The sequence below is a fragment of the Scyliorhinus canicula genome, chromosome 2 (genome assembly GCF_902713615.1).
Source record: "Scyliorhinus canicula chromosome 2, sScyCan1.1, whole genome shotgun sequence".
Lineage (NCBI taxonomy): Eukaryota > Metazoa > Chordata > Chondrichthyes > Carcharhiniformes > Scyliorhinidae > Scyliorhinus > Scyliorhinus canicula.
Window position 1 is genome coordinate 242,990,681 of NC_052147.1, and position 13,346 is coordinate 243,004,026.

The 13,346-nt window shown below is 40.3% G+C and overlaps 1 protein-coding gene across 14 annotated transcripts in view; it reads left to right on the forward strand.

Annotated features, from left to right (window-relative positions):
• LOC119962070 (R3H domain-containing protein 1-like) overlaps positions 1–13,025 on the forward strand; it is a 189,645-nt gene extending 176,620 nt beyond the window's left edge. For 13 of the 14 annotated variants that reach the window (XM_038789903.1, XM_038789907.1, XM_038789906.1 and 10 more), the window contains 3 exons: positions 3,049–3,143; positions 3,993–4,077; positions 11,763–12,100. In XM_038789903.1, coding sequence (XP_038645831.1) covers positions 3,049–3,143; positions 3,993–4,077; positions 11,763–12,100 — 518 coding nt within the window. Of the gene's footprint in view, positions 1–3,048; positions 3,144–3,992; positions 4,078–11,762 lie in introns of all 14 variants that reach the window. The other variant, XM_038789908.1, reaches the window with a different exon arrangement.
• The last annotated feature ends 321 nt before the right edge of the window (positions 13,026–13,346 follow it).

Consider the following 13,346-nt stretch of genomic DNA (forward strand, 5'->3'; position numbering starts at 1 on the left):
TTTGATAGGACACACATCCCTGTGATGCCCACAACATCGTACTGGCCAATTTTGATGTGCGCAACATGCTCATTTACTTTGTTCTGTATACTGCGTGCATTTAGGTACAACACCCTCAGTCCTACATTGACCACCTCCCTTCGAAGTGGAGCTGAAGCTTTGTATAAAAGTGTCATTTGGAAAACCCTGTCTGGATATTGGAATGCAAACCGCTAAGCATTATTGTGAGAAAAGAATTTAAAGCTTGTTTTTTTGGAGTGGAGTTCAGAAACTCATGTGACAATCATCTGGGGGAATTCGGGGCGTAAATCAACGGACACCAACTTGGGTTCAGAGAGAAGTGGGTGTTTGACCATAGCCAATCTGAATGCTTAAAATGGACTTTGTAGCTTTGGAGATACTTTGTAACCCATACTCATCTTAATATCTGTGTGTAAATGAGCTAAATGGGGAGTAAAGGAGTATTATATAAGAATTCAACTTTTCATGTTTAACCCTTCATAAAATAAATTAATTGTCCTGTGATTCTGTTCCTCCACGTTTTATGTTAAAAAAAAAAGTAAAAGTCATTGTCATTTGAGCCAAGGTTCCATTCTGGGATCTTTCCATCCAGTTGTAACATCCACTGGATTTGTAACATCTTCTCTTTCCAGGTGGTAGAGGCCACAGATTTGGCAGTTACGGTTTGGCAAGTTATTACAGTGTTATCAAAATTTTAATTTTAATTCATTTGATTCCTGCCAGTCAATCTCCTGCTTCCACATAAATTCCAATTAAAAAGGATGACATATGCCCAATGTTTTCATTCCATTGGAGAACAAATTATTTTTCCTGTACTACTCAATGATTTATTGAAGTTCTCTGAAATATGTGAATCAGTATGCACTGGCATGTATTTTAATTAGGTTTCCTGAGGCTTCTAAACTGACCAGTCTTTTTGAGCACTGACTCCTTAGCTGAGTAATTCTTTAAATCGGCTTAAACTTTCCTACTTGACAGGCAACGGTTGAATTTCCTATTACTACATTATGAAGAGAAATTATTAGCTATATAACTACCTGACCAGGAATAATCTGATTAAACTTTAAACCATGAAAACAGGCATTCCTGCACTGTGCAAAAATGCATCAACTGAGGGGTCAACACCCAAATCTATTTTATGGATTTTTTTTTCGTACTTTCATTGAAAAGATGCCCTATTATTGCCCATCTCACTACCAGGAAGAGTAATGCCTGTTAAAATGAGCATTATCCCATCTTGTGTACCTTTTCCAGATGCTGCCCATCACCATCCTAGTGCCTCAACAAACATCATCCTAGATTTCTCTGAGCAGGGAAGGGGCCCTGGATATGACTGGAGTGGCCTAGAGGCAGGCTATTTTTTTTTTTCTAATTTAAGACAATTTTAATGGATACCACAACTCCATGGAGTCATTGTCTGGAACAGTTTCCCCACAGAAATCTCTAATAATGATGCACAGACACGTGCAAAAGCCTTTTATCGTGTTTCCTTCCCTATGCCGCAGATACAAGTCTGTGGAAATCCTGAGAACATCCTTGAGTAACAAATGTTCGGAGCCCAGAGAGAAACTTCACTGTTTTGATATTTCCCCATCTGTCTTATGCAACAGTCTCCAAGGTGGTCTTCCCATCTGATCAGGCCACATCTTGAGTACTATGTTTGCTACTGGTAAACAAAATATGAATATCCAGATCCTCGACGTTGTCCACAAGAATATGAGGCTGATCTCCAGTATGAGAAGACCGTCATGTGGATAAGCCCAGAAAAACTCAGACTTGTCAGTTCTGAGCAAAAATAGAAGATTGATATTTACATTGCTATGTCTTCCACTCCATCCCTCCGACTTCTTCACATATTTTTCTTTTTCTCTATCACTTGATAAATGTTCAGCCGTTGTAAACTGCCTTGGGACATCATTATTTTTATATAATGTAATATATTTGTTTCTATCTCATGTCTCTGTGTTTTGCTCTTTTAATGTTTTTCTTTCCTTTCCCCTGTCAGCCCTTCAACTTTGTGCTATCTCTGTCGTTATCTCCTGGGTTGCTGTCTTTTCATGCATCTGTCTTCTTCATATAATCTTTGTCATGTCATTTTGACAGCTTCCAGTAGCAAACACTTCACCTCGTACTCCACTGGTTGATTTAAGGATGTTAGGGTCCTACAAACTAACAAAAGTCTGCATTACATCAATGCAATATTCGTATATTGAGCTTAGAACAATATATTGAAACATATCAAATGATTTCTTTTGTACTCATTTTTTAAGATTTTCCCCACCACCTCTATTGCAGGTGTTGGCTCATGCTGGGTTACTTTTGATTTGCAAATTCAATATAATAGGTAACAAGAAAATAAAATGATGACCTGTAAAACACAAGGATAATGTAAAATGTAAATCTGTAAGCACAGTTGGCAAAATGGCAACCATTGTTTGGGATGGGGAGGAGAATTGGGCTTAACCTGCACTCTGGTCATTGTAGAAGCAGATCATGTTACTCTCCTGAAACTATGTTGCTCTTTTACATTTAAAGATGTCAAGCATGGCAATATGACTTGGACTACAGGATGCAGTAAACTACCCCAAATTTGTCATAGGTTTAATTGATGCGCAACTAGGTTGAAGAGGTATTATTTTTTGCTACCCATTTGGTCATGCCATGACATTAGGGACATTTTTAGAAAGAATCAATCTTTCTCGCATCATTTGACCTGTAGTCTCTCTTAACCCAGCCTGTCTCCTGCTTGCACCAATTATCTATTCTCTGGCATATGGTACTTGAAAACAGTCAGTGGTCTATTCATTATTAGTGATTGATGGCCTAATTGCTTTAAATGTAGTTGTCATTAACACTTGGAAGCACCTCCAATAACTAGAACTTCAGCTTCATTGATTTGACTTGGTATTCTGCCATAGGTGCCTTGACTTTTCTTTAAATATGCATGAGTCAAGCACTGATTTATGTAGATTGTGAATTGAATTTTTATACTGCAGTAAGTATTTTACAAATTATTTTCTTTTAAAGGAGATGGGCGCTACCCTTTGCTGGGCCCACCTTTGCAATACAACACTCCAAACCGTCCTCTTCTACATGGGCCACATATAGTTTCAACACAACAGGTTGGTTGAGTACCATCAAAGCAATAATGTTTTGAAGCAAAATGCTTTCTAAAAATTGCTGGGATTTCTCTAAACATTTTTGGGGAGAAGTCATGTCTGAAATCGTTTGGAAGTGGAGCTTTGACTTTGTGTGCAATCGGCAGCCCAGATTTAATCTGCTCAAATTTCTGCTACTTATCCAAGTTGAATTTTTTACCGAAGTTTCCACACACATTTATTTCCCGTCACTCAACATAAAATCTCTTTTGAACCAGTCTGCATTTTAAAATGTAATCTTTTTATACTAAAATCTTTCTTGACACATTTAAAAGTGGCAACCTGGTACCATTTTATCAATCGCTGAAAATGGGTTTGTCACAAAAAAGCATTTTTAATCAGTCTCTCAAACACCAGCTATGATTGATCAGATTTTAAATAATTAAAAATGACTTTGAACAAATTCTAAAAATTACTTTTTTAAAAGATGCAAACACGTTTACTCGATTCATTGCTGAGAATGATACGGTTTTTTGAGGTAAACCTTTTTAAATTTAGATGCTTTTACAACTTATTAGTGTCCTTACCCCTAAAATAAAAGCTGAATGTAAAAAACCCTCTTGTCAGCCGACTAACGGGCTTAATTGGAGGAAACTCGGCACGGTGATTTTGGGCAAACCTATCAGAAACTGAATTCCATGTTTTCTTCACTGTATATAACTGTTCTGTGACATTTTGTTATCCAGTTGTTTTGGTTACATTTGGTAGTTGCCTGGTTCAGCACATATACATACACTTTTAAATTGTACTTTTTTTTTATTTTGAAAGAACTATTTGCATATTTTTGGCTTTGTGTTTGTGTTGAAATTTTAGGGTCAGAATTTAAATCGGCATGGAGGACGAGGGAAGAAACAGACAAGGAAAGCAGCATCAACAGACCTTGGCGCAGGGGAACCTGGTACGTAAATAAAGTGTAAAATGTACGTGGAGACAAAATGTGCTGTTTCCACATTCATTTTATAGTGTTGTATAGTATTTAAAGCACCGAAGCAGGTTATTTGACCTAACGGGTCCATGCCAGTTTTTATACTTCACATGAGTCTCCTCCCACCCTTCTAAATCTAACCCTATCAACATATCCTTGTGTCCTTTCTATCACGTGCTTATCTATCTTCCCTTTCAGTGCTTTTATGCTAGATGCCTCAACTACGACTTGTGTTCGAAAGTTCCACATGCTATCCACCCTCATGGAGTAATGACTATTTTCCTGAAGTCCTGATTGAATTTATTAGTTACTTTCTTATCACAGAATCCCTACAGTGCAGAAGTTGGCTGTTCGGCCCATCGAGTCTGCACCGACCCTGTGAAGAGCACCCTACCTTGGCCCAATCTCCCTCCGTAACCCTGAATCCCAGCGAGGGGCAATCTTTGTACTGGGAGGAAACCGGAGCACCGGAATAAACCCATGCAGGCACGGGAAGAATGTGCAAACTCCACACAGTCACCTGGGTCGGAATCAAACCTGGGTCTCTGGTGCTGCCAGGCAGCAGTGCTAACCAGTGTGCCACCAGACTGCCCTCAAGTTCTGGACTCCACTACTGGTAAAACACCTGTATATGTACCTTATTAAATCGCTTCATTACCTTCGTGACCTCTTTCAGATCACCCCTGAAGTGTTTTTATTCAATTTTCCCAAATAAGCGGCAGTTTAGCGTGGCCAATCCATCTACCCTGCACATCTTTGGGTTGTGGGGGTCAGACCCACGCAGACATGGGGAGAATTTGCAAATTCTACAGGGATGGTGACCCAGGGCCAGGATCTAACCCGAGTCCTCAGTGCCATGAGGCAGCAGTGCTAACTATTACTCCACCATGCCGCACAAGTCTTCTCATTTCTAAAGAAAATGGCCACAGCTTGATCAACCTTTCCTGACTGGTGTAACCTTACAATTCACATACCATTCTTTTTATGCCGTTTCCGTTTTTTTGTTTTTTTCCCCAAAATCAGCCATATCAGCACAAAAGATCGAGAAAAATTCTTTCCTTAAAAGAATGAAGAATTAAGTACAATTAAGCACAAAATGGGGTTTATGTAATCTTCTGTGCTGGTTCAAAATAAAAATCCGCTGGAAATTGGCCCTCCCCACAAAACCATTCTCTTTCCCAAATCCCTTAAAAGTACTCAGTTTTTTTTAGAACATAGAACATGCAGTGCAGAAGGAGGCCATTCGGCCCATCGAGTCTGCACCAACCCACTTAAGCCCTCACTTCCAACCTATCCCAGTAACGAATGTAATGTCAATCCCCATATCAATAACAACAATCCCATCCTCCCACCAAATCCCAGACATTATCCCGCATGTTAACATAAACAAATGACAAAAAAGAATCAGGAATCACCCATAGTCACCATTAACACATACAGTCCCCCTCCCCCCAACCCCGCTAATTTACGATGTGATCCAATTTTCAAAAGTGCATAATGAATAACGCCCATGAATTGTAGAACCCCTCCATCCTTCCCCTCAGTTCAAATTTGACCTTTTCAGTCTTTGAGAATTCCAGCAGGACCCCCCCCCCCCCCCATGCCATGGGACAGGGTGGAGAGGTTGATCCCCACCCTAACAGGATCCGCCTTCGGGCGATCAACAAGGTGAAGGCTAGAACTTCTGCCTCTGCACCCTGGCTGGTCCGACACCCCGAATATGGCCACCCGTGGTCCCGGGTCCAGTTTCACGTGCACCACTTTAGAGATTACCCTAAAAACCTCGTTTCAGTAATCCTCCAGCTTTGGATAGGACCAAAACATATGAACGTGATTTGTGGGGCCTCCCCTGCAACGTTCACATACATCTTCTACCCCCTCAAAGAGCCAGCTCATCCTCACCCTTGTAGGGTGCGCTTTATCCACCACCTTCAGCTGTATCAGCCCCAACCTCGCACATGAGGTGGAGGCGTTCACCCTGCGGAGCACCTCACACCAGAACCACCACCTCCATACCCTCTCCCAACTCTTCCTCCCACTTTGCCTTGATCCCTTCTAGTGGCGCCTTCTCCTCCTCCAAAATAGCCCCGTAAACCGCCCCATTCTCCAGTCCCCCTGTCGTTGTCACCTCCTCCAGCAATGTGGAAGCCGGCTCTACTGGGAAGCTCTGTATCTCCTTTCTAGCAAAGTTTCGAACCTGCATTCAAATACTTTGCCATGCAAAGGCAGAAAGAAAATGGCGAGTTCTTGGAGGTATAAAGTCCTAGAATCAGTGCTAACATGTCAGAATTCTGGTTAGGTCAGCACTTGTTGCAGTCAAAAGGGAGGCCACAATTTCAGATTTATTTCTTGATTAACACTGCAATGAAGTTACTGTGAAAATCCCCTTGTCGCCATACTTCAGCGCCTGTTCATTTGAGGGAGAATTCAGAATATTTAATTTGCCTAACAGCACGTCTTTCTGGACATGTGGGAGAAAACCGGAGCATCCAGAAGAAACCCACGCAGACATGGGGAGAACAAACAGACTCTCACAGACAGTGACCCAAGCCAGGAATCAAACATGGGACCCTGGAGCTGGGAAGCAACAGTGCTAACTACTGTGCTACCGTTTAAGGGTTGCTCATCCCAGATTTTTGCTCATCTGAGATTGCAGATTGCCATCCTTATCATGGTGTTACTTCCAATTAAATTTGTCCTTTCAGAGATAAAGTGACATTCCACTCACTATAATTAGAGCTATTATAAATTTGAATCTTGCTTTCAGTACTCTTATGGGTTCAGTGACATAGGTTATTCCTGTAACTAATACAGACCAGTATCGACCTATAAAATAGTATAATCTGTGGAATGTTGCAATGCGTTCCGATTGTCATAAGAATTAATTAAGTAAACTCATCTCCACAGGTGCATTGCACGAGTTTTTCCACTGGCAGAACACATGAGCATTTGGTTAAGTCGCACTCAGAATGCATGTGACTAAATAAAAGTAGTAATTTCAGACTTTATATTTCTCTACAAGGCTATCTGTAATGATCCAAATCAATAAAACTATCCCATAATGTTGCAAATATTGTACAGAATAATTGTCTGTTTTATTTCCTTGTATTAGCCATAGTTGGGGAAAATCAGTCTATATTTTAATTCCCAGATAGGGCAAAGATTTATCTTGCCAATCAAGCCTGCACAACACAGTCACAAAACCTGCCTGATAATAATAACCTTTATTTTTGTCACAAGTAGGCTTACATTAACATTGCAATGAAGCCATTGTGAAAATCCCCTTGTCGCCACACTCCAGCACCTGTTTGGGTACACAGAGGAAGAATGCAGAATGTCCAATTCACCTAACAGCATGTCTTTCGGTACTTGTGGGAGGAAACCGGAGCACCCGGAGGAAATCATGTAGACACGGGGAGAACGTACAGACAGTGACCCAAGCCGGGAATCGAACCCAAGCCCCTGGCGCTGTGAAGCCACAGTGCGAACCACTGTGCTACTGTGCCGCCCTAAGCAACTCTTATTCACTGACAGCCATGTAATTTCCTGGGAGAGGTAAAAGAAAAGATTGAAATCAAATATCCTAAGATTTTTTAAAAAGTGGAATGCAAAATTTCTGAGCCAGCCCCATACACAAATAAAGTTGGTTTCCTTCAGATTTACTCCCAGCAAGTTTATTGCACTCTTGTTTCTCATTAGCATGATATATTCCATAATTTTGCGAACACTGCTGTAAAGAAGGGCTTATGAAATGTATACGGTTATGGTTTGTTCCCAAAGCTAGCAAGAAAACTAATTCTTAATCTGGAAGGCTTTTTTGAGTTTGTCAAGAAAATTAAGTGTTTATAGCTACATTTGCTGATTTAATTGTTCCGGGTAAGGTTGCATATTATTCTAAATAATTGAAATCTTCAGACTTTATCTTTGAAGCTACGTTTTATGTCTTGCCGCGTCGCATGAATTATTTAAAAGAAATAGAAATAGTCTTTCCTAACTTAATTAGTTGCATTATGTCCATATGTTGTATTTTTTAAAATTAAAATCAAGAATGAATTTCAGTAGATCAAGCAAGACTTTTTTTTTTAAATTGTTGCTTGATATTGTCCCACTGAGTTGAAGAAATTATAATTTACACAGACCTCAAATTAGAAAGTTGGAGGTGAAGATATGGTTAGGTGGATTGGCCATGATAAATTGCCCTTAGTGTCCAAAATTGCCCTTAGTGTTGGGTGGGGTTAATGGGTTATGGGGATAGGGTGGAGGTGTTGACCTTGGGTAGGGTGCTCTTTCCAAGAGCCGGTGCAGACTCGATGGGCCGGATGGCCTCCTCCTGCACTGTAAATTCTATGATATGGAGAATTGCAACAGCTTAAAATGCAACACAAATCAGTGCACACAAGTCCATGCAAACTAACATTGAACATGTGCTACTTGGAAACTACCATTTTCTCTGACGAACCATCTCATGTTTTTTTAAAAATAAGTTTCCATTTGATGTTTCCGATTCCGAACCCCTTTTTTTTCCCTTCCTCTTTTCCCATGTTGTGCAAAAGTCCTCTTGTCTCGCACCGTTACTTCAAAGCACATTTTAAAAAATAAGTCAAAGTCGTGGAAAGGGGCAGCACGGTAGCACAGTGGTTAGCACTATTGCTTCACACAGCCAGGGTCCCAGGTTCGATTCTGGCTTGGGTCACTGCCTGTGTGGAGTCTGCACGTTCTACCCATGTCTGTGGGTTTCCTCCGGGTGCTCCGGTTTTCTCCCACAAGTCCCAAAAGATGTGCTTGTTAGGTGAATTGGACATTATGAATTCTCGCTCAGTGTACCCGAACAGGCGCTGGTGGCGACTAGGGGCTTTTCACAGTAACTTCATTGCAGTGTTAATGTATGCCTACTTGTGACAATAAAAATTATTATTATTAAACGATTATTATAAATACATAGACACCGGCATCAGGTGAAGCATACAGGAGTGTAGTATTAATCAGGTCAGTCCATAAGAGGGTCATTTAGGAGTCTGGTAACAGCAGGGAAGAAGTTGTTTTTGAATCTGTTGATGCGTGTTCTCAGACTTTGGTATCTCCTGGCGCAGGAAGAAGTTGGAAGAGTGAGTAAGCCGGGTGGGAGGGGTCTTTGATTATGCTGCCTGCTTTCCCCAGGCAGTGGGAGGTGCAGATAGAGTCAATGGATGGGATGATGACTGGGATGTGTTCACAACTCTCTGAAGTTTCTTGCGGTCTTGGGCCAAGCAGTTGCCATACCAGGCTGTGATGCAGGCAGAGAGGATGCTTTCTATGGTGCATCTGTAAAGGTTGCTAAGAGTAAATGTGGACGTGCCGTATTTCCTTAGTTTCCTGAGGAAGTATAAGCGCTGTTGTGCTTTCTTGGTGATAGCGTCGACGTAGGTGGGCCAGGTCAGATTTTTGGTGAAGTGCACCCCTCGGAATTTGAGGCTGTTAACCATCTTCACCTCGACCCCATTGATGCAAACTGGATGTGTGCAGTACTTTGCTTCCTGAAGTCAATGACCAGCTCTTTAGTTTTGCTGGCATTGAGGGATAGATTGTTGTCGTTGCACCACTCGACTAGCATCTCAATCTCCCTCCTGTATTCTGACTAGTCGTTTTCCGAGATCCGACCCAGTATGGTTGTGTCGTCAGCAAACATGTCGATGGAGTTGGAACCAAATTTTGTCACGCAATCGTGTATGCACAGGGAATATAGTACGGGCTAAGTGAACAGCCTTGCGGGGCACCGGTATTGACGACTATCATGGAGGAGGTGTTGTTGTTTATTCTTACTAATTGTGCTCCGTGGATCAGAAAATTGAGGATCCAGTTGCAGAGTGAGGAAGCTCCAAATCTGAAGCTCCAAATGCACACCAAACTCAACACCATGCTCTTCTTCATTATAAGTAACTGGAAAACTAAAAAGCTGTAGTCCATAATAACTAGGAGTAGGCAATTCAGCCCCTTGAACCTGCTCCGACATTCAATACAATTATATCTGATCACCTCTCAGCCTCAACTCCACTTTCTTGCCCATTCTCCATAAGCCTTCAACCCATTACTAATAAAACATCTGTCAATCTCCTCCTTAAATTTACTCAATTCTGACATCCACTGCAACCTGGGGTAGTGAATTTCACAGATTCTCAACCCGTTGAGAGAAGTAATTTCTCCTCGTCTCTGTTTTAAATCTACTACCCCTTATCCTAAAACTATGGCTTCTCATTCTTGATTGCCTCCTCAAGAGGAATAATCTACATCTACTTTGACAATACCTTTTATCATCTTGTATATCTCAATTAGATCTCCCCTCATTCTTCTAAACTTGAGTGTCGGCCTAAACTGCTCAATCTCTTTAAAGGACAATCAGCAGGTGCTGCTTCTCCAAAGGAAGGTCTGCCACAGACAAATAAGAGCAAAAAATGTTTTTAATGGATTTCAAGTATTATGCTGCTGTCTGTTAAATACAACAAACCTCTAAAGCAATTGTCTCTATGCATTGTCAACCTTTTTGTTTTCATGTACTCTTCAAATCTCATGATGTTAAGTGTGTATTATCATTGTTATCAATGAATAATAAAAATGTTATCATCTGTTCAATGTGACTATTGTATTTTCAGAAAATGTATAGATTTGATCCTGTCTTGCATCCCCACTTTTTGTTTCACTCAAACAGCACATACTGTTGTGCGTTCCTGTTGAAAGTTTCTGAGGGAAGGATTTTTTTGCCGGGGCTTTTCGGCCGCGCCTGTCCTGAGACTGGAAATTCCTGCAGAGGTCACTGGACCTTTTCAATGGTCCATCAAATTGTCTGACCCGCCGGCGGGTTTCCTGTGGTGGACGGAATTGGAAAATTTACCCATGTTATTCACCGGAATTATTCTTATTATCTTTATCCTTCTGCACTGTAAATTCTATGTAATCTAATAATTTGTATTCTCATCAACCTTACTTAACACCATTGCTTTGTAGGAATCATTTAAGTCCAAACATGAATAATGTAACAATATACTTCTGAGCGATCCTTCCTAATTCATCATCTCAAATTGCTTCCACCATTTTTATTACGTGCTGCAGATTGCAATCACCAGGACTTCATCCTAGCTTTTCTTGGTAAAAATAAAGTTTTGACGGTTAAAGAAAAACTAACTCGATGTTAGTCACAGTTTTTGTGGACATAATATCAAAATTTCCCCAAGTATATAAAAGCTGCAGTAGTGGACTAAAACCTGGAATAAAGCATCACATACCCTGGACTATAATCCTGGTGACCATGCTGGTGCATTATTGATTCTGTTGGCAGGATTTACGAATGAATGATTCATATGTTAAATGTCTTGTATTTTTCCCCCCTCGTTAAAAAAAGATGCATTGTGTGCAGATATGCAAATTCAGATTTAACCATAATAAGGTATGCCAATGCTGCGAGAGCATGCATTAAGATGTGGCTGAACTCCAACACAATGCCTGCAAATCTTTGTGCTCTCAACAGGATTGAAGTTATTGGTGTCTGCCTTTGTTTCAGCCACCTCTGGATGTAGCTTGTTATATCACCTCATACACAAATAGTAAAGTTTTAACAAATATATTATAAAATTGCTACGTTGCCAGTTTTCTGTTTTCATAAAGTGCTTGTCTTCTCTATCTTCCAGTTGTCAGCAGAGTCCTAGAGGTAACTGACCTGCCAGAGGGAATTAGTCGTACAGAAGCTGATAAACTTTTAAGTGAACTTTTTAAAGCTGGTGCCAAGATTCGGTGGCTGCGAGACACTCAACCACATTGTGGTGGTGGTAGTGGCGATAGTAACGCAAACACAGAACACTCAAAACCTTCCAGTGACTTGGCGTCCATGTACACAGTCATAGCGATATTTCCTTCAAAACCAGCTGCTCAGAATGCATTGTTGAAACAAAATAACTCCAGCAAATTCAAACTGAGAACAAGCAAGAAGCACGATTTTCACATTATGGAAAGGGCTAGTTCTCAGTAGTAAATGCTGCACTGGACTTGCAGTCTCTTCCACTGTTTTTCCCTCCTCGATTGGGCTTGTATAATGGTTTCTGTTGACATATAGACTCCTGGAACATTGGTGTTTTATGATCTAACAATTGAAGAAAACCAGTGATCCAGCAAAAAAGGCGATAAGTTTCCTAATTTATGTTCACCGTTGTCACAACAAAGTATCTGAGCATATCACAAAGCAGCATCTTTATATGGAGAATGCTGTCGAACCACAGTACAAATTTTATAGCCTTTTTGTTTTATATTTGTGAAGCTTGTATCCAATCCAGAGCTCCATTGTACAGCAACTCTCATGTCGATACCATCAGCCAATAATTACTCGCCTTAACAGGTTTTTACCCAGCACAACCAGCATAAATATGAATCTGCCTAAAAAAAAATCAAATAAACTAATTTGGAGAAGCCCAAAGTAGTAGGAATGAAGTGTTTCATTATCTTTCTTGGCTGGTCACTCGTGATCTACAAAGAAGAATGTGTGAAAATAATGCCTTTAGATGCAGCCTGAAGATTTTGCAGTTTGACACCTTGGATACAATGAGTTTGAAAATTAGTCCATAATCCCTATTTTAGGTCAACTTCAGACTCCATAATTGGGCTCATAAATTTATTTGTGTGGACATTATTTTTTTGTTGTTGTTTTGAAGCCCCAGATTGCAATGTTTTTGTGTTACTTCTTAAATGCTGGACATTTGTTAGAACGTTTGTGTTTTAAGTTCACCCAATATTGAGGATCACTGGACATCAATATAATTGTTGCATTATTGACATACAAACCTATCATTTCTTTTTGGTTGTGTGTAAATCCTGCCAGGCTGTACAATGTGTGCTGATGCAAGTTTTTTTTCCCCTTTTTCAGTTCAAGGAAAAAAATAAATGTTTACAAATATATAAAAGTACTCTTTGTACCTTATTTGGGTCATGCACACTTAATTATCTTTTTTGCGTGCAGCCCAGTGACTTCAACTACTTGGCTGCTGAGTGACTCAAATATCTGTATATTCAGTATTTCAATTAAGTTGCCAACTTTGCTTACAGAACTGAACTGAAACTTGTACATATAATTTATCCTTTTGCTTTAAATGATACTTGTACTGTAAAAGTACTTGTTCGGAAGGGACCATTTTTTTTCCATTTTTGAGTACATTGAAAAGCTGGCAAACTGATCATCTCAGAATATTAACAATCATCCTTTGCTTGTGATATGGGATTGGGAC